The following is a 21597-nucleotide window of genomic DNA, read 5'->3' on the forward strand; positions in this document are numbered from 1 at the left end:
TAACAAGCTAAGCATATGTTTCACTGACACCCCTGCAGTGCTCTGTGGATTGAAGCAGAAGCCCTGAGGGGTCTAAGCAAGGAGAACTGGCTGAGTCTTGAAAAGCAGCCACTTCAGATTCCCAGTCTCACCCATGTGTCTAATGGGTACAGAGCATTCTGTGTGACTGCATATTCTCATATCAGAGGTTTTTCTTTTTTCTTTTCTTTCCTTTTTTTTGGGGGGGGGTTTCTCTGTGTAACTTTGGAGCTATCCTGGCACTCACTCTGGAGACCAGACTGGCCTTGAATTCACAGAGATCTGCCTGCCTCTGCCTCCTGAGTGCTGGGATTAAAGGCGTGAGGCCACCGATACCTGGCCTTTCTTTCTTTCTTTCTTTCTTTCTTTCTTCCTTTCTTTCTTTCTTTCTATCTTTTTTTCTTTTCTTTTTTCTTTTCTTTCTTTTTTTTTTTTAGAATATTATAGAATGGGCTCAACTAACCATGATCTAGACCTGTGGATGCTGAGGACTTAGGGATATCTTATTTCTAAGTATTGCAAAGGAGACTATGTGCTTGTTATCCTCAATGAACAGTGTTGACTTTCTTTCTTTTTTTTTTAAAGATTTTATTTATTTATTATGTATACAACATTCTGCTTCCATGTATATCTGCACACCAGAAGAGGGCACCAGGTCTCGTAACGGATGGTTATGAGCCACCATGTGGTTGCTGGGAATTGAACACAGGACCTCTGGAAGAACAGTCAGTGCTCTTAACCTCTGAGCCATCTCTCCAGCCCCCAGTGTTGACTTTCCTTTCCATTTCTCCTCCCCTTCTCAGTGATGAGAGCAGGAAAACAAATGGGAAATCAGGGACACTCTGAAAGACACAATAGCAACCACACAGGACACAGCTATTCAAATGTATCAACATGAAATAATAACACTGGTGGCCTCTCAAGTAATTCAGTAGGTATTGAAAGCAGAAACACAGGGGTGGGTTCCAGGGATATCACGAGGTTTGGTAAAATGCCTGAAGCTCTGGGTTCAGTCCCCACGTGCATGTAGCATAGTCGTGCATATCTACAGTCCCAGGACTTGGGAGGAGAGGCCAGAGGCACAGAAGTTCAAGATCATTTTAGGATACACAGTGAGTTCAAGACAAGTCTAGACCATGAGATCCTCTGTTTAAATATTATGTATGTATGTATGTATGTATGTATGTATGTATGTATGATGTATGTATGTATATATGTATGTATGTATGTATGTGGTCTCATCCTCAGCTGAACACAAATACTATTCACTTACAATGCTGGGACTGGACCAGGGACTCACACGTGTTCCAATCCACAAGTACTGTTTTTCTGTGTGTGCACTGTACTCATCATCCCCAACATGTATACTTGTGGTGTGTTCTCCGTAGGGGAAGTTCTGGGCAGGCAGAGTGTATCTGAGATGCCTGAAGAAAAAGAACTTGAGCAGGGCTTTGGAAGGCAGGCGTGTTTGTCCGTCCATTGCAACAGACTGGTCCACAGGCTGTGACAGGGAAGGGACTGTCTTCATCTTCAGATGACAGACACACTGTTCATTCACTGCTCCATCCAGAAGGTATCATCAATGGTAGCTGTCTTCTAAAGCTAATAGTTTTTGTTTTGTTGTGTGTGCGGGGAAGGAAGGGGATGCTAGGAACCAAACACAAGCTTTATGCACACTAAGCAAGTAGCTATACAAGTGAACTGCACTCCAAACCATTTTTTTTAAGATTTATTTATTTATTATGTATACAGTGTTCAGGCTGCACACCAGAAGAGGGCACCATATCTCATTATAGATGGTTGTGAGCCCCCATGTGATTGCTGGGAATTGAACTCAGGACCTCTGGAAGAGCAGCCAGTGCTCTTAACCTCTGAGCCATCTCTCCAGCCTTCCAAACCGTTTTTAAAAAAATCTTTCTCTTTTTATTTCTTGTTTCGATTTTTGTTTTCCAAGACAGGGTCTCTCTGTGTAACAGTCCTAGCTGTCCTGGAACTCACTCTGTAGACCAGGCTGGCCTCTAACTCACTGAGATCTGCCTGCCTCTGCCTCCCAAGTGCTGGGATTAAAGGCATGTGCCACCAAACGGTCCAGCAAAATCTCATTCTTTTTGAGACAGCTGATTGTAGCCCAGTCTGGCCTCCAACAGGGTGGTTCTCCTGCCTCAGCCTCCCAAGTGCGAGGACTGCAGACACATCACCACACCTAATGACTCAGTTTATTGATAGGACATTCGGAGCTGGAGACCAGGTTCTGTCCTAGCTAGGATTCTCTGTCGCTTCGAATTAAACCCATGACCAAAAGCAACCTTGGGAGAGAAAGGCTTGTTTTCCTTCCAAATCCCAGGTCACAGTCCATCACTGAAGAAAAAGTCATGGCAGAACCCAGGAACTGAAGCAGAGACAGTGAAGGAATGCTGCTTCCTAGATTGCTCCTCATGGTTTGTCATTTTCTTAGACCTCTCAGCCCCACATCAATGGGAACGTCTTCACAAACTTGCATACTGGCCAATCTGATGGTGGCATTTTTATAATTGAGGTCTCTCCTCTCCAGACAACCCCGGCTAATGTCAAGTGGACAAAAAACTAACCAGCAAAGTAGTTTTCTGAGGATTAGTCAAGCTGGACCTCACACTTCATCCACCATCAACCGCTCCATAATTTCTATACAAATTGGGCATGGTGTGCCCAAGCCCTTAATCCCAGCAACCCAAGAGGCAGAGGTAGATGTATCTCTCTGAGTCTGAAGTCAGCCCATTTTTTACCTAATGAGTTCCAGGCCAGCCAGAGCTACAAAGTGAGACCCTGTCTCAAACAAAACAGAAGTCTGCATGTAGGCTGTGAGGTTCCTGACTGGAAGTTTAGCTCTCATCTTTTATTCTCTGAGATTCCTGGAAATTTCCCAGCTCTCTGGGAGCAGAGACCCTTCTCTGCCCTTAAAAATGATCTTGGGGGCTGCCTGCTGGCTCAGGGTAAGTCTGGGTCCAGTTTTGTTTTGTTTTGAGAGGGTTTCATGTAGTCCAGACAAGCCTGGAAAACTTCCCATGGATAACCCGAGATGACCCAGAACTAATCCTCCTGCCTCTGATTCCTGAGTGCTGGGATAACAGGCATGTATGCAGTGTGCTGCCCTTCTCAGTCTGGGTCTTCTGGCCTCTATTACAGAAGCCAGGACTCCAAGTGGGGCTGACATTATACGTGATTTCAGAAAGAACATGGCTTTGGCACGACTCCTGTGCAAGCAGAGCTAAGGAGACAAGTCTGGGGGAAACAGTGGAAGTCAAGAGTGGCCAGAAAAATTTGGCTGCTCCGGAGAGCACAGGAGCTCCAGCTATATTTAAACCCTGACTCACATGATTAGATTCTACTCGGGCAGGAGTAAAACATGTTTTCTTTTAAATGATTAAATTGAGTTGAACTTCGTTCAAGAAGAATTTCTTTCCCTCTGATTTTTTTTTTTTCAGGCTCGAAGAGCTTCAAGATGAGAATTTGTTTTCATAAAGAGAAAACTTATGTCAGTAATTTCCAACCTAGACACATCTGTGCACTTGGAACACCCAAATGTCATCAAGTCATGCATTTGGCCCCATCCCCTACATCTGGATCATCAAGAAATCCCACTAAAAAGGAAAACGGAAGAGGAGGAGGTGTAAACACTGGCTCCTCTCCCGTTCTCTCGGTAATTCAAACACACCGACACACGGAATTGGTCTCACGTTCATTCCACTTCCGTGGGCACAGGTTTTTAATGCCTACTCCTTCGGCGATGATGAACATAGTCAAATTTCATCCCACAGTTGGGAGAGTTTAGCCCCAAATTCCACTTTCACCATGGTTCTGCCATCCAGTATGGAACAGGGTTATTGGCAAGTCAAAACCAGAGGAAGCTAAAGTCGGTGTATTTAAATCACCCTACCTTGGAAAGTGCTGGAAGGGAAGCATGCAAAAGATCACCCTATGGTAAAGTCTTGACTCTGGGGTTGGAGCCTTTCCTACAGTTATATGACAACAGTTTACTTAAAAATAAAAACTTTGTTCACTTTAGATAGCCAGTGATGAAAGGCTAGAATCAAGATCAAGGATGCTCCTGCCTCCTCTTTTGTTGGGGAGGGTGCATTGTTTTCTTTTTATTCTTCATTTAAATATCTTTTGTTTCCCTAAGGTGATAACTATTTGGGGGTATTTTCCAGAGTTCTGCTTGCACACTCTGAGTCTCTGACGGGAGGGGGGTGTTAAGGGAAGGGGCTGTATAAAGAACGGAGGGGCAGATGGCTGGTGGGTGTGTATCTTGGTTCTAGTAGGGAGGGTCCCATTCCCTCCTGTGCGGTCTGAGGTCTGATTGCCTGAGCTGGGGCAGTCTAAACATGAGGAGGCCACCGAATGGCTGTTTACTACATTCACTAAAATATTTCCATGGCCCTACTTCCACTCTGAGGCTCCAAGAGGTCAAATAACCTGCCTGCTCTTCTGGGATCTATATAAGTCAGGCTAAGTGACCAATATGCTCTCTCCACCACCTCAAACAGCCTGCAGAGTCAGGAGATCCTCCTGCAGAAGGATCTCTGAGTTCAAGCCCAGCCTGATCTACAGAGTGAGTTCCATGATGGCCAGAAACAAAACAAAACAAAAAGCACAAATCTAGGGTCACCCCAGGCCTGTAGGAGCCTTGAGTGGTAACAGTTTCAGGATCCAGACCTACACCACTGAGACTAAAGAAGCCAGAGCCTGCAGTGAACCGACTAAAGCCCCCCTCCCCCCCCCAGAAGGCCAGAGAGGGGTGATGACCTTTCAATCTCCAAGTTCATCCTGTTCTGCCCAGGAGTCTAGCCTTCCCACAATCCAACCGCCCCAGGTTCCTGTGCAGCCTTCCCTCCCAAGTTCACACGCCCACCCCAGAGTCTTAGCTCCAAGGCCAGAGAGTCTTGTTCCAGGGACACGCCTCTCTAGTGTGCCTCGCCCAAGAACCTAGTGCATGCCTCTCAACCCGCTGGCCACCCCGAAGCTCTTACCTCTCCTGGACATTCTCTCTCCCTCATATCCCTGCTTCTCCTTTTCGTCTCTGTCCCCCGCCCACTTTGCCTCAGACCTCTACCTTGAGTCCCCAGCGACTCCCTCTCCCTGCACTACTCTCCAACCCTGACCCCTGACGCACCACCCCCTTCCCCTGGCATTCAGCTCTGGTGAAAGTATTCCTGTCTTTTGTCCCCAGCTCCCTTCAGCCGGTCTCTTGTTCCTTTTGCCCCCAGAACTACTTCCACCCATGCACCAGAGGCTCCCCGAAACTTCTCCAAGATGATCCCCACACTCCTATTTCCCTCCCACTAGTCTACTCACCCGGCGCTCACCCATACAAACCTCACCCTGTTCGCCTCCCAGTACAACCCTATCCCGGTCCTCCTATCTGCTGGGGGTCTCTTGGACTGTCACCCCCACCTCCTCATCCCTCTTACCGCCCCCCCCCAGGATCACCTTCCTCATTTTCCTCAATCGCTCCCATCCCCGCGTTCCCCACGACTCCTCCCGCTCATCTCCCATGGCCCCCCATCCTCCGTGACTCCCCCTCGCCCATCCCTCCATCGCACACCCCTCCTCGGTCCTCCAGGAATCCCCCTCCCTGATCCCCCGCCCCGTCCCGCCCGCCGTGCTCCCGCCCCAGTCCATCCCGGCTCCCCGGCTGCGCGCTCCAGGCTGGGTGCGAGCCATGGGCAGCGGCAGCAGTCGGAGCGGCCGGATCCCGAGGCGGCGGCGCAGCCCAGACAGGCGCCAGGCGGGCCCGGGAGAGGCAACCTCTGAGGGCGGCACGACTGACCAGGCCCCGACGGCCGCGACACAGGAGACCGGCCGCGACCCCCTCCCCGCGACGCCCCCCAGCGGCCGGGAGGAGACCCTGCGCCTGCTGGACCAGTTGCTGGCCGAGTCGGAGGCCTGGGGGCCCCAAGAGCCGACCCCACGGGGCCCCGCCCGGCTCCCACCCGCGGTGAGTGTGGGCGCCTGTCCCTCCAGACACATCATTCTGCAGTTCCAGTGTCCTCCCACCCAAGTCTCCCTCCCTTCTCTATCCCCAGCTAACCCAGTGTGCTCCCCCCCCACCCCAGTCCGTCCTAGGGCCTTGTGCCCCTTCCTTACCCCTGCATAGTCTCACTCTGCCTCCTCGGTGGGTGCCCGCTACTGTCTCTATTTCGGGGTGACTCACAGAGGCAGCCTTAAAGGACCAAGTACAAACAGCAGTTGGCAGAGACACCTAGAACTTCCTTCTGGTCCAGGGCTTGCCTTGCCTTCCCAGAGGGGCTGCATGCAATCCAGCTGCAGCATCCTTGCAGCTCAGGTGGGAATTGACCAGCAAGGGCCTCCCTTGGCCATCAGGGGACACAGTGGGAGAAGGCGATAAGTGTGTGCACCACCTGCCAAACAGTGGTTCGAAAACGCCCTGCCGCGTCGGACGCGTCCGGATCTTTGGCTTGCAATTCCCATATTGCAAGCTATTTTTAAGATGCGCTGACTCTTTCGGCTTCCTTATCCTCTCTTGCTGAACACTTGTAATAACACCCCCGCTGTTCTAGAAAAACAATGAAAAACCAGCGCTCTAGTTTGGCACATCTTTGCTGCTATAGAGCTAAAATTCAGAACCGTCTTAGTGACTCCTGGCTGGAAGAGGAGGCCAAGGGCAGTATCCTTAGCCGGAGGCTTCTCTGCGGGCTGCAAAGGCGGAGGGAATGTCTTCTTGGGCTAGGCTACCATCACCACGGAAAGGCCACTGGAATGGTGGGAAGACAGCTTAGCCCCACCGGGAACAGGGCTCTGTCCCACATGCCTCCTCCCCACTGCCCTGTGGAGGTTTACAACAGGACAAGTGAGCTGTAGTGAGGAGGACTGAATTATATAATGGGATTCCTCTAAGACTACATCAGCCTACAGTTATGTAACACCAACAAAGAACCAACAGTTGGGGAGATTTTGACATAGCAAGGAAACAAATTTTCAGTGTCATTCTCAAATGCTTAGGGAACTTCACAAAAAAGTTTGGAAATGGATGGATTTTTCCTCTATCTTGCTGGGTGTCAGCTGGAAGAACAGTCATAGAGACAGGATCTCCGGGGCACCTACAGCCCTGGTAAGTGGGGCTTGCTGCTTTAGGTAACAGGGACAAAGACAGGTGCCCAGAGCACTGCCTGCGATGGGGGTGGAGGAACGATCCAAAAATAGATCAAGAATAGAATGCAGTACTGAGACTTCAGTCTGACGAGTCCACAGGAGGTAGTGGCAGGCATGCTCCAAGGGCAGACTGACTGGAGTCTGAAGTAGTCAGTCAAAGGAAAGAGCAGAGAGCAAGCGGGGAGGGGATCTGTGGACCCTGATGGTGGTGGCATGCTTAGGGTAGCTGCAGGGGTCTTCAGCATGTATGTCTTGTTACATCAGTAGACTCTACTGAGAAGGAAGTGAGTATTTGAAGGCTGAAGGGAGCATGGTTTTTGTGTTTTGGTCAGATGGCTCTACAGCAGAGAAGGGTGAGTTAGACAGAAGAAAGCTGGGACACCATGATCCACCAGGGTTACTCTGGCTGTCCAACTGGCTGATCAGATCCTGGACCCAAGCAGTATGGCGGGGGGGAGGGAAGGGAGGGAGAGAAGAGGAAGGAGAGAGGAGAGAGAGAGAGAGAGAGAGAGAGAGAGAGAGAGAGAGAGAGAGAGAAATGGGGGAGGTAAGGTAGGTTCAAGAAATAGTGTACCGGATGGTGATGGTGCACGTCTTAATCCCAGCACTCGGGAGGCAGAGGCAGGTGGATCTCTGTGAGTTTGAGGCCAGACTGGTCTACAGAGTGAGGTCTAGGATAGCCCAGGTTTACACAGAACAACCTGTCTTGAGAAAAAAAAAAAAGAAAAGAAAAGAAAAGAAAAGAAAAAAGAAACTGTGGGGACAGTGTGCCTCAGATGTTTCCCCTGTGCCATGAATGTTTCTCAAACTAATGATGAATCCTAGGGTCCTAGGAGAGCATTCAGGTCCCGGGAGACAAAAATTAGGAAGCGTGGCCCCTGCTTCTAAAACACTGCACATGATAGAGCTTGGAACCCAGCTCCTGTGCTGTGTGGCTTGCTCACATCTGCAACTGATTCCCTCAGCAGCTGCACCTCTTACAGCACTCTGGATTAGTGACTTCCCACTGAGACAGAAAGAATTGCAAGTTCAAGAACAAGCCGTGGAAGGTGCCCTTCCTTCAAAATGTTTGAGAGAATGTCCAAGCAAAAGGGACCCTCTGATGGGGCACGAACACACTATTCCTATTCTTTTATTAGGAAAGAAGAAATTGTTTCCTTATATTCAAAACCTTATAACACTTAGGAGTTTTTTGTTTTGTTTTTCTAAGAGAAAATCAAAATTAAATGGCCATCTTTTTGTTTGTTTGTTTTTGTTTTTGTTTTTTTGAGACAGGGTTTCCCTGCCCTAGAACTCATGTTGTAGACCAGGCTGGCTATGAACTCACAGAGATTCAGCTGCCTCTGCCTCTCGAGTGCTGGAATTAAAAGCATGTGCCACCATTGCCTGGCAATGACCATCCTTATACTTAAGGGCCTTCATTTAAACACTGCAGCCAATGGGCTGAGGCTGTAGCTCCACAGTAAAGAGCTTGCCTAGCATTCGTAAGGCCTGAGTCTGTTCCTTCACTCCACCAGAAAGGAAGAAAACAGAAAAATTGTAACTGCTGTTCACTCGGGTGCTTTGGAGACATTATCCCTGAATCATCACTCTGAATATCGTGTTATACTGAACTTTATTTTTAAAATAGTTCTAGAGGGCTGGAGGGATGGCTCAGTCATTCTGAGGTTTTCCTGCTATTGCAGAGGACCTGAGTTTAGTTCCTACCACCTATATCAGGCAGCTCACAGCTCCCTGTTAAGTCCCTTCAGGGGATCTGATGCCCCCTTCTGGTCTCTGAGAGCACTGCACTCCTGCTCAAATCCACACAGAGGCACAAATAATTAAAAAATAAAAATAAAAACAAAAGATACAGTTTTAGCTAATATTTTAGTGAGTACTTAAGTCCCAGTCATGTGTTAATTCTTTCCACATTCACCCACATTTTTTATTTATTTTTTAAAGACACAATGGTTGTAGCTATTTATGGAGTACAAGATCAAACAAGTGCCGGGATTACAGGTGTGTGCCACCATGCCTAGTTAGTTAGGCAATTTTTGAGGCTGGATTTATTTGTTTTGGTTTTGTCAAATTGAGGGTAATAAGAAAAATTAAAGGTAAGGATAATGTTATTAACTACCTTGTTTATGTGTATTTATGGCTATTTTGAATTGTCCTACTTAAACCATCTCATAAACAGATTTTTTTCCCTCATGTATCCTTACATATTTAAGGGACAGGATGTGAGATGGCCTATCAAATTCTTGTCCTGTAAGTAATGGACGCAACCCCCTCTCCTGTTACCATTTTGGATTAATTTTTAATTTCATGGCCACATGAAGTGCCCAAGGCAAAATCCTTTCCCAGAGTCAGTAGATCTTGTATCAGTTGGGGATCTGAAACTTCTAACTCTGCAGAATGGGAAAGCTGAGTAAATCTATGGATTTGAATTGGTGTTTGTTTGTTTGTTTGTTTTTAAGTTGTTTGGTAATTTTAAAGAGCACAGCAGTGCCTTGTCAATCAGTGGTCTCTTCCTGGGTAAAATGAGCCATCTAATACACGGATTCATCCATGGAGGGTGGGGCAGGGAACTGTAGTGTCTTCCCACTTTTTCAACTGTTTGTGGCAGTGCCATGGTGGGGAGGTTCATAGATAGGGCTCTGCTAGGTTACTGGGTCACTGAACCATCTCAGTCCCAGAGTGGGTTGCACTGGTGACGTTTGAGGGTATTTTTAGAGAAGAATTTGGTACAGTACCAAAACCATCTATTCAGTGCTTCTAGTACTGGGGTAGTAACTCAGTTCTCTCTCTCTCTCTCTCTCTCTCTCTCTCTCTCTCTCTCTCTCTCTCTCATACACACACACACACACACACACACACACACACACACCAGTGGTAGCCTAGGGAAGCTATGAAGAACATTGCTGTCACTTATAGAGTATACATGGTTTGCACTGCTATGATCATGTCTTGCACTATTGTGGTCATGGCTTGCACTGCTGTGGAAATGAAGGTGAAGAAACAATAGAAAGGAGCTCACAGCTGCAGAGTAGCCTTACCAGAAGGACTTAAAGATGCTGGACTCACAGAAAAAACAAACAAACAAACAAACAAAACAAAGAACTCCTAGACAGTACCAGTGTGTCTGCACTCAAGGCTAGATCAAAGACCACACCCATAAATAGCATGAAGTGGTGTTATGATTGAACATCAAAGAGAGTGAAGCATAGGGCTGACTCAGACAATGCTGGGAAGGAGGGAGTCCATGCTGCAACAAAGAGGAGGGTCTACACTGCAACAAGGAGGGAGTCCACGCCGCAACAAGGAGGGAGTCCATGCTGCAACAAAGAGGAGGGTCTACACTGCAACAAGGAGGGAGTCCACACTGCAACAAGGAGGGAATCCACTCTGCAACAAGGAGGGAGTCCACACTGCAACAAGGAGGGAGTCCACGCTGCAACAAGGAGGGAGTCCACTCTGCAACAAGGAGGGAGTCCACGCTGCAACAAAGAGGAGGGTCTACACTGCAACAAGGAGGGAGTCCACGCTGCAACAAGGAGGGAGTCCATGCTGCAACAAGGAGGGAGTCCACGCTGCAATAAGGAGGGAGTCCACGCTGCAACAAGGAGGGAGGCATGCTGTAACAAGGAGGAGTCCACGCTGCAACAAGGAGGGGGGTCCACACTGCAACAAGGAGGGACTCCACACTGCAACAAGGAGGGAGGGCATGCTGCAACAAAGAGGGGGGTCCACACTGCAACAAGGAGAGAGTCCACGCTGCAACAAGGAGGGAGTCCACGCTGCAATAAGGAGGGAGTCCACGCTGCAACAAGGAGGGAGGGCATGCTGCAACAAAGAGGGGGGTCCACACTGCAACAAGGAGGGACTCCATACTGCAACAAGGAGGGAGGGCATGCTGCAACAAGGAGGAAGTCCACGCTGCAACAAGGAGGGAGTCACAATGCAACAAGGAGGGAGTCCACATTGCAACAAGGAGGAGTCCACACTGCAACAAGGAGGAGTCCACACTGCAACAAGGAGGGAGTCACAATGCAACAAGGAGGAAGTCCACATTGCAACAAGGAGGGAGGCATGCTGTAACAAGGAGGAGTCCACACTGCAACAAGGAGGGAGTCACAATGCAACAAGGAGGGAGTCACAATGCAACAAGGAGGAGGCCACACTGCAACAAGGAGGACTCCACACTGCAACAAGGAGGGAGTCACAATGCAACAAGGAGGAAGTCCACACTGCAACAAGGAGGGAGGCATGCTGTAACAAGGAGGAGTCCACACTGCAACAAGGAGGGAGTCACACTGCAACAAGGAGGAGTCTACACTGCAACAAGGAGGAGTCCACACTGCAACAAGGAGGAGTCCACACTGCAACAAGGAGGGAGTCACAATGCAACAAGGAGGGAGTCCACACTGCAACAAGGAGGAGTCCACACTGCAACAGGAGGAGTCCACACTGCAACAAGGAGGAGTCCACACTGCAACAAGGAGGACTCCACACTGCAACAAGGAGGGAGTCACAATGCAACAAGGAGGAAGTCCACACTGCAACAAGGAGGGAGGGCATGCTGTAACAAGGAGGAGTCCACACTGCAACAAGGAGGGAGTCACACTGCAACAAGGAGGAGTCTACACTGCAACAAGGAGGGGTCCACACTGCAACAAGGAGGACTCCACACTGCAACAAGGAGGGAGTCACACTGCAACAAGGAGGGAGTCACACTGCAACAAGGAGGAGCCCACACTGCAACAAGGAGGAGTCCACACTGCAACAAGGAGGGAGGGCATGCTGTAACAAGGAGGAGTCCACACTGCAACAAGGAGGGAGTCACACTGCAACAAGGAGGAGTCTACACTGCAACAAGGAGGACTCAACACTGCAACAAGGAGGGAGTCCACACTGCAACAAGGAGGGAGTCACAATGCAACAAGGAGGGAGTCCACACTGCAACAAGGAGGAGTCCACACTGCAACAAGGAGGAGTCCACACTGCAACAAGGAGGACTCCACACTGCAACAAGGAGGGAGTCACACTGCAACAAGGAGGAAGTCCACACTGCAACAAGGAGGGAGGGCATGCTGTAACAAGGAGGAGTCCACACTGCAACAAGGAGGGAGTCACACTGCAACAAGGAGGAGTCTACACTGCAACAAGGAGGGGTCCACACTGCAACAAGGAGGACTCCACACTGCAACAAGGAGGGAGTCACAATGCAACAAGGAGGGAGTCCACACTGCAACAAGGAGGAGCCCACACTGCAACAAGGAGGACTCCACACTGCAACAAGGAGGGAGTCACAATGCAACAAGGAGGAAGTCCACACTGCAACAAGGAGGGAGGGCATGCTGTAACAAGGAGGAGTCCACACTGCAACAAGGAGGGAGTCACACTGCAACAAGGAGGAGTCTACACTGAAACAAGGAGGACTCCACACTGCAACAAGGAGGGAGTCCACTCTGCAACAAGGAGGAGTCCACACGGCAACAAGGAGGACTCCACACTGCAACAAGGAGGGAGTCCACACTGCAACAAGGGGGAGTCCACGCTGCAACAAGGAGGAGTCCACGCTGCAACAAGGAGGAGTCCACGCTGCAACAAGGAGGCTCTGGGGAAGGAATGCCCCACAGGAAAGACAGCACCAAGGAGCTGAGCATCATCAAGGAGTGGAGAAGCCTCAGCCAGAAGCGTCTGCAGTGCATCAGATGACCAAGGGAGCACTACAGGAGGCCAGCCCTTGAAAAAAGGGCAGGACATTCCACCAGGAAACCCAGAGGTGGGAACCCACTTCGTTTCTTTCAAAGCCAGGCCATGATGGTGCTGGGCAGTAGAGGTAGGCAGATTTCTGTGAGTTGGAGGCTAGCCTGGTCTACATGGGAGTTGCACCCAACCAGGGCTACATAATGAGATTCTGAATAGAAACAATTTTAAAATGGAAAGAAAATAGAAAGGAAGATCCTTCTCTCAGATTTTAGGGGCAGGATCCTGGGAGATTATAGCAACAGTAAGAGTTTCAAAAGCCAGATGTGCAGTTAGTTCCTAGGGGTGGGGGGCACAGATGGCCTTGATCCCTCCATGGTGGTCCCAGTCCTATTAGGGTCAGGAATGGAGTCTTATGTGCCTCGCTTGCTATTGGGGTCTGGCGGTAGTTATAGAGGGCTGGGGCTTCCACAAAGAACGCTTCCTATGAGGCCACTAACACTGACCACCATGCTGGAAGACTAGTGCCCTCTGGTGGTGAAGAGTGGAGCCTACCTGGCAAAATCTTGAAATCTGCCAGCTGGTGGATTAGGTAGGTACTGTAGGTCCCTTAATGCTTTTCTATCATGTGTTCAAGTGTCATGGTAAAACAAGCAAACAAACAAACAACCCCCCAAATTAAACCAACCACCACCTTCGGGTTGGTAATATATATTTTTACCACAGGTAAAGTGACTTATTTTCTTTTTCTTTCTTTTTTTTTTTGTTTTGTTTTGTTTTGTTTTTCGAGACAAGGTTTCTCTGTGTAGCTTTGGAGCCTATCCTGGCACTTGCTCTGGAGACCAGGCTCGAACTCACAGAGATCCTCCTGCCTCTGCCTCCCAAGTGCTGGGATTAAAGGCGTGCGCCACCAACGCCCGGCCTTATTTTCTTGGTGTTTTTTTTTTTGTTGTTGTTTTTTTTTTTTTTTTTTTTTTTTTTTTTTTTTTTTTTGGTATTTAAGACAGGGTCTTACATAGCTCAGGCTGGCCCTAAATTCCCTTTGTAGCTGAAGACAGCTTTGAACGCCTGATCCCCCTGTCTCAACTTCCTGAGTGCTGGGATTACCAGTGTGTGACACTAATTACATATTTGTAAGTATATGTGCCTGTGTGTTTTATATGCACAGCATGAATGCAGGTGCCTGTGGAAGCCAGAAGACAGCACTGGATCCCCTGGGGCTGGAGTTACAGGAAGTTCTGAGCTGATATGGAGATGCCATAACCAAACGCAGGCACTCTGTAGGCACGGCAAATACTTACTCTTAACCACTGTATTAAGGCTCTCTGGAGTAGCAGAACCCAGAGGATGGATCTCTATATATAAAGAAAGGGGATTTATTAGAGTCACTTATAGGCTATGGTCCAACTAATCCAACAATGATGGACTATGAACGGAAAGTCCAAGAATCTAGAAGTCACTCAGCCCACTAGGCTGGATGTCTCAGCTGGTTTTCAGCAGATACTGGAATTCGACAGCAGGTTCTAGCACCAGTGAAGGAACGGGCTTGTTAGCAAGGCTAGAGCAAGCAGGCAAAGAGCAAAGGCTTCCTTCATCCATTTCCTTATATATGCTTCCAGCAGAAGCTGTGGCCAGACTAAGTGTCTTCCTGCCTTGATATGGATCAAAGGCAATGTGTCTTCCTACCTCAAAGGTCCAGACTAGAAGCAGATGCCCCCACTTCAAACCAGGCAAAACAGTATCTCACAGGTGTGCCCTCCATTTCTGGATTGTAGTTCATTCTAGATGTAGCCGGATTGACAGCCAAGAACAGCTAGCTGGCACAACTACTGAGCAATCTCTCCACCAATATCGAGCTTAAAACAAAACAAAACAAAAATTCAAATATCTTTCCTGGGAGCTGGGAAGATGGCTCAGTGGGTAAAGTGTCTGCTGTGTAAACATGAGGACCTGAGTTCAGGTTCCCGGCACCCAGGTAAAATCCAGGTATGGTGGTGGGCACCTGTAACCCCAGTGCTCTGGAGATTAAGAAAGGGATCCCTGGAGCTCACTGGCCAGCCAGTTCAGCTAATCTTTGTTCTCTGGGCTAGAAACCAAAGCAAAACAACAGAATGTGGAGCGATGGAGGAATACACTTAACTTCAGCCTGCCCTGCCCTGCCCTGCACATGGATGTGTACATATATCACATATGCACACACCCCTACCTACACACACACACACACACACACACAGAGAGAGAGACAGACAGACAGAGAAAGAGAGAGAGAGAGAGAGAGAGAGAGAGAGAGAGAGAGAGAGAGAGAGAGACTTTCCCCCAGAACAGGCAACAGTTGATAAACTAAATGTCTGAAAAAAATTTGAGTTTATTCTGATGATTCTAGAATTAAAATTATGAATTCAAAAGGGCTCTCCCACACCCCTGGGGCATTCTGACTATGGTCTGCAGTTGTCACTGAGCAGCCTACTGCCACCTGTCTCATCTTGACTCGAGGTGACCAGTCTTTACCCGAGCTTTTTGTCCTAGAAGCTTTTACAGTTTTTGTTTTCCTTATCTTCGTATCACTGTCCCTTCAAACTGCAATAACAAAATGCTTTAGGCTAGGCTACTAATTTTCTTTCTTCCTTTCTTTCTCTCTTTTTTTTTGTTTGTTTGTTTTTGTTTTTTCCAGACAGGGTTTCTCTGTGTAGTTTTGGAGCCTGTTTTGGAACTCACTCTGTAGAACAGGGTGGCCTCGAACTCAAGTGATCCTCCTGCCTCTGCTTCCGGAGTGTTGGGATAAAAGGCATTTGCTACCAACACCTGGCAGGCTAGGCTACTTATAAGCATTTTTTTTTGGTTTTTCGAGACAAGGTTTCTCTGTGTAGCTTTGGAGCCTATCCTGGCACTTGCTCCGGAGACCAGGCTGGCCTCGAACTCACAGAGTGCTGTGATTAAAGAGATCTGCCTGCCTCTGCCTCCCGAGTGCTGGGATTAAAGGCGTGCACCATCAACACCGGGCCTGTTCACACTTCTTTTTAAAAATAGTAATTGTTTTAGTTGTTTAAATAAACATGCATATGTATACTTTGAGACTTTGAAACGAGTTCTCACTCAAGCCTAGGCTGGCTTTAAACTGAGAGCAATCCTCCTGCCTCAGCTTCCCAAATACTGGGATTATAGGCATGTGTCCAGGTTAAACATGGATATTTGATGCACACTTGAACAAGGGAGGGCTCAAGGCTCTTGACGCAGGGCGACATAATCTCGAAAGTTGAACTAGGAAGGATGGTCTCATGCTACGTAGCACTGGACACTGGTGTCTGGAGGAAAGGGACAGAGTGACCTAATAAGAGGGAATAGTTGGGAGGCAAGAGATCTGCCCTCAGCCCTGCTATTTCCTCTTTTTATTCACCTATTTATGAGTTTTATAAGTTGCTCTCACAGCCTCAGTTTTCTTGACTGTAAAATGGGGAACTGGGTCTCCAGAGTCAGAGAGAACCTTCCCCCATTCCAGTGTTTACAGCCCCTGGGTTAAACATGGCTGGTGGCTGCTGTCTCTCCCACAAAGCTAGAGCGTTGATCAACTATACTGTTGGCAAATTTTTATGCCTCTTCCTCTCCTCCTGCTCAAGGTGTCCCCAGAAAAGAAGACTAAGGACAACTCGGAAGACAGCTGTGCCTCTGAGTAAGTATGGGGTGGGTACATGTCCTCCACAAGCCCACAGTGCTTCAGTGTTAGCCACCTCAAAGCTCTCTAGGCCCTACTGTCCCCACCATCCCCACCATCCCACAGGTCAGTGAGGCTCACATAGAGTTGAGCTCTCAAAGGGGGCCAAGGGAGGTGGTAGCAGCCCATTCACTCACAGCAGCTCTGAGCTTCCTCCTCTATGTGGTCATGACCTGGCTTCTCTGTGGTCATCCCGGACCCTTCAGGTTCATTCAGAAACACTCAGGTGTCCTGCCTGCTATACCCAGGGGTTTTATCTGTAAAGACTGTCCTTCGCTGTAAGGACTTCACAGCCTAGATGGTGACAATAACCACAAGCTCCAAACAGTCATCAGGAAAACTCCTGTACTTAAAACTCCTGCAAGTTTCATACTTGGTGTTGCCAGGACGGTAGCTCAGCTTCCAATCCCAGTACTAGGGAGGCAGAGGTAGACGCAGGAGTTCCCGGCTAGCCAGGGCTACATAGTGAGACCCTGTCCCAAACAAACAAACAAAACACCCACCCCAAAGCCTGCAAGTAGTGGCCCAGAGCCTTTGGGGGCCAGGAATAGAGTCCAGTGGTAGAGTGCTTCCCTGGTGCATGCAATGCCATAGGATGACTGCCCAGTACAGAGATAAAATGGTTGAGGCAGCAAGAGGGCTCAGCAGGTAAAGGCACTTGCCACCAAGTCTGATCACCTGAGTTAAATCTCCAGAAACCATGACAGAAGGAGAGGACACAACACCTGCAAGTTGTGCTTCAAACTCTATTGTGTGCCATGGAGGCACAAGTGCCAAACACATGTGTACACACTCACACAATTAAGTACATGTAACACACACACACACACACACACACACACACACACACACACACACACACACACACAAAAGACTGTCAGTGCTTCTAGTCCGATAGAGCACAGGGACCATGGAGCTGCTGTCAGCCTCCTCTGCTGTTCCACGTCTCTCCCGCCCCTTCCTCTCTGCTGTCCCACCTGCAGGAATGTCAGCATGCCTAGTGGGAGCAGACAGAGTATGGGGGAGTCTGCAGCCAGTCTACAGTGACCTTGGATACCATCTGCCCTTAAGGTTTCAGCTTTCACAACTGTTAGTGCCAGGGACTGTCAGGTTTAAACCGAGAGGGGCTTGTTCCTGTCAGGTGACTCCAGAATGCACTGGCATTCGGGCAGGACAGCCAGCTTCCCACACAGCTCCCGGGCCTGTTCTAAGGTCTGCTGAGGCCCTTATTTGCATTCCTTTTCCTCTAACAGCAGTCAGGAGAGACTCTCCAGGAACAGGCCAGAAGGGATGTCACTACCATTGTTCTAAGCTTGCAAGGCTGCAGGCAGCTCTCATACACTTACTGTTCAGTGCCCATCCCTCCTAAGTGCCCATCTCTGTTTTAGACACATGCAGTATTTCAGTCCTGAGATACAGTCCTTCCTTCTTACTCATGGAGACTGGGGCAGGGCACACGACTGATCCAGGGCCATACAGCTACTGTGCATCAAAGCTAGCTGAGATCTGCCTCCTCCAAAGCATTTGGATGTTCCCCTTTGCCCCACTGACACGGTGGGAAAGACAAATACTGGGGCAGCAGGCAGACCTTAGGATATCAAGCAGCAGTACCCAGGCCTCTCACTCCATGCTTTGGGAGAATTGTACATATCCCTGGCTGCTGTTCTTGGAAAGTCACCCAAGAACATTGGATAGACCCTGGCATCTACCTTGGCCTGTCCCACGCTGGCTGCAGGTCTTGGTGGGTAAAATGGGAGGATGAAGGCAGATATGAGTGAAGATAATCACGTCTATGTGTTGGGTAGGAAAGAGATTCCGGTGTCTTCAGAGCAGAGGTTCTTGGTTTAGATGTTAGGATGGACACTTAAAGACCACTGTGGTTGCTAGAAGAAATGGGAGTTTGGAGGTGATACCCAACCTTGTCTGCGTTTCTCACCCACAGAGCCCCAGGCAGCAGCCACAAGAGACCCGAGGGGCAGTCGGCCATCTCCTATGATTATTCTGAAGAGGAGCTGATGGCGAGCATTGAGCGGGAGTACTGCCGCTGAGCTGTCTGAGTAGCCCTGCTCTCCACTGACCAGGCCTTGCAGGCCTGTGAACTGGGCTAGAGTCAGAGGGTAGCACCTTGCCCAACCCATGTCCCAGACAGTGCGAGACCATTTCTAGAATACAGCCATCTTTTCAAACTGATCTTTAAAGATTCGGGGTCACAGTCCTGCCACCAGCCTGGCAGTCCAAGACTAAGGGCAAGCAGGTCTTGGGCCACAGGTGTGTGGGCGCCTCCTCTCTCTCACACAGGGGACGCCTGACTGTGTTGTTCCCCTCAAATCTAAACTGTTAGTCCTTCCAACTTACTCACTTTCCAGGTGGGGAAGTGTCAACCCCTCTTGGCATCTGTGCCACAGGCTTCTAGAAGATTCCACCAAGGAATGTTCTTGGTCTTCACACTAAGATTTCTCCAGATGGATAGTTAGCTCTATGTATGTCAGTTTCCACGTGCACACAAAGGGCTGGAGTATATGGCTGGAGGCAGATCCTGAGCTTGTAGGTCTAGGTGGGTCCAGAGACTGCATTTCTAACAGCACAGAGGTAAGGGCAAGCTGCAGGTGCCAGGACTGAGGGTCTGCATTTCAGACTTTCCCTCGGCTTCTCCGTTCCTCATGCTGGAGGCTCCTCCAACAGCACACCAGCCTGCCCTACTTGGATGTAGTAGGAAGAGAGTTTGAGCCAGGAGCCACAGACCACTCTGGCATCCCAGTATTAACTGAGCTTGTGGTGAGATGCAGCTCTCATGGATTCCCCCTCTGGGCATCAGTTTCTCTCTTTGAGGCCTTCCAAGCCCTATCAGCCTGGCAGCTCTGCCTTCTAGCCCAGCATCTCCCAGTTGCCATTGTGCTTTAGCCATCCTGCTGAATGCAGAATTGTATAGGTCTTCATGACAACTGCTCTCCGGTTTCCCTTTGGCTGGCAGTCTGGCTAACAGCTGTGTGGACCTCTTCTCCTCCTTGCTGGGGGTGGAAGGCAGTCACAGAAGAGCTTTCAAACATTCCCAGTGGACAGAGGGGGAAACACAGAGAACCTATGGGAAATAGGGAGGGGCTTGTGTGGGTCCTTGTAGGACCTGGGTCTCGCTCAGGTGTGTGGAAGTACCTGAACAGCTGGTGAGGATGCTGGCAGAAAGGGCTCATAGTGAGTGGTGGCATATGCTTACAGTAGTCATCCGGCCAATGCTAGAGGGTGACTGCCAACTGAAGGCTACATAGTGAATTCAAGACCAGCCTGGACTATGTAGTGAGATGCTGTGTCAGAAAACAAGTAGAGAATGAGGGAATGGCGGCAGCTTTTGCTGAGGCCAGAATAGGTCTCAGCTTATGTTGCATTCCCATACCAGTATCCTCCCTCTCCTGAGAAATGCTGCCAGCCCTCAAATCCTCAGAGCTTAACCTGGAGCATCTCAGGAACCAAGGAAGAATGGTAACCAGGACTGTCCCCACACCCACGTCCCTTTGCAGTCGCCTGCAAATGATTCCATGAACTCTTACGACCTGACAAGTGTGCCTTTGAGTTCGCAGCTGGGAGACTTGGGCTACAGTTGGAGTCCAGAGTCAGGGGGGGTCTGCCAGTTGGCTGAGCCTTGGGTCAGCACCTCCCAGAGCTGGAAGCTGCATCTCCCCAAAGCTCAAACCACTGCTTTTGATATGAAGAAGAAATCAGTTTCTATTTTAATATGTCAACACAAATGTTACAAATGCTTATTTTAAAAGGTTAAAATGGCTTATTTTAAAAGGTTAAAATGTTACATTTCAACCAAAGGATGAATAAGGCTTTGCACTTGATGTTGTGAATATTCACAGCTTTATGTAATAGGCACGTTCATCTGATTAAGAGAAAGGTGGGGGCCGGGAGGTGGTGGCACATACATGCCTTTAATTCCAGCGCTTGGGAAGCAGAGGCAGGTGGATCTCTGAATTTGAGCCAACTTGATCTATCTAGAGGGAGTTCCAGGACAGCCAGAGCTGTGACACCGAGAAACCCTGTCTCCAAAAACAAACCTCCCTCCCTCCCTCAATTCCAAGGATGTCGGGAACAGTGGCTAGCCAGAACAAATGTGTGCCAACTGGTGAGCTGTGGTTCTGGGAAACTCAGGCTCTGGAAAGGCTGGTTCTGCCAGGTGGAGCTGGGTATCACTGCAACCCACAAGAGCAGTTCCTGCACCGCCCATGTGCCAGGTACCCACCATGTCCTATATTGCACAGCTGCTTCATGGTTAGTTGCCCACATTGTCTTTCCAGCCACGTGCCCAGCTCTAAGCCGAGTGTGAGACCTGCCCATGCACATGAGCTGACCCTGGTTCCCATCACAGAAAGTTTAAGTAACCACAGACTGTCACCAGTTCTGCAGCAGATCTCCCCTAAGATGTGCCAAGACTGTGCTTGAGAAAACATGAGCCCTTCCAGTCAGAAATCATGGGAAGGCTTTATGGACGGAGGGGCAGAGCCTTGAGATGTCTCCAGGCCTCCATCTGCTCGTGTGCTCATAGAGCTTTGGCTCAGCTCAGAAGGGGCCTCCCATACCAGCAGGGTTGGCCAAAACTGCCTGGGACAAGCTTTTATTTTATTTTATTTTATTAGTTCAAATTAGGAACAAACTAGCTTCAGATTCAATTCCCTCCCACCCCCACCCCCCACCCCCGGGACAAGCTTTTAGGGCCCTCTTTTCTGATGTTCCCAATTCTCAGAGGCACTTCATTTCCTGGAACGATGCCCAGGCCCCTGCCTGGGAGTCCCACCCATGGTAATTTTGGGATTCATGAATGGATGTCACTGCCCCAACAGAGGGCTCCCCTCACTGGGCTGCACTCTGAGACCAGCTTTTGAGTGTCAGGGCCATGGGGGTACTTTTCCTCCTGTTACAAGCTAGACAGAAATAAAATGTAATCAGTTTTTTTTTTTTTTTTTTTTTTTTTTTTTTTTTTTTTTTTAAGAGCCAAGGAGATGGCCCAGCAGGTAAAACACTCGATGCCAACCACG

The 21597-nt window shown here is 49.1% G+C and overlaps 1 protein-coding gene across 1 annotated transcript; it reads left to right on the plus strand.

Annotated features, from left to right (window-relative positions):
- The first annotated feature begins 5716 nt into the window (after positions 1 to 5716).
- On the plus strand, positions 5717 to 18615 carry LOC113836605 (cystin-1). The gene is made up of 3 exons (XM_027424684.2): positions 5717 to 5992; positions 16473 to 16525; positions 18510 to 18615. Exons 1-3 carry the CDS (start codon positions 5717 to 5719, stop codon positions 18613 to 18615), a joined length of 435 nt encoding a protein of 144 aa, XP_027280485.1.
- The last annotated feature ends 2982 nt before the right edge of the window (positions 18616 to 21597 follow it).

The sequence above is a fragment of the Cricetulus griseus genome, chromosome 7 (assembly GCF_003668045.3).
Source record: "Cricetulus griseus strain 17A/GY chromosome 7, alternate assembly CriGri-PICRH-1.0, whole genome shotgun sequence".
Classification (NCBI taxonomy): Eukaryota; Metazoa; Chordata; class Mammalia; order Rodentia; family Cricetidae; genus Cricetulus; species Cricetulus griseus.

Bases quoted from the DNA above. Each gene is read 5' to 3' on its own strand.
- LOC113836605 (XM_027424684.2), top strand. From the start codon at position 5,717: ATGGGCAGCGGCAGCAGTCGGAGCGGCCGGATCCCGAGGCGGCGGCGC. The intron at 5,993-16,472 runs GTGAGTGTGGGC...CTCCTGCTCAAG, and splicing joins CCGCCCGGCTCCCACCCGCG to GTGTCCCCAGAAAAGAAGAC. The intron at 16,526-18,509 runs GTAAGTATGGGG...TCTCACCCACAG, and splicing joins GAAGACAGCTGTGCCTCTGA to AGCCCCAGGCAGCAGCCACA.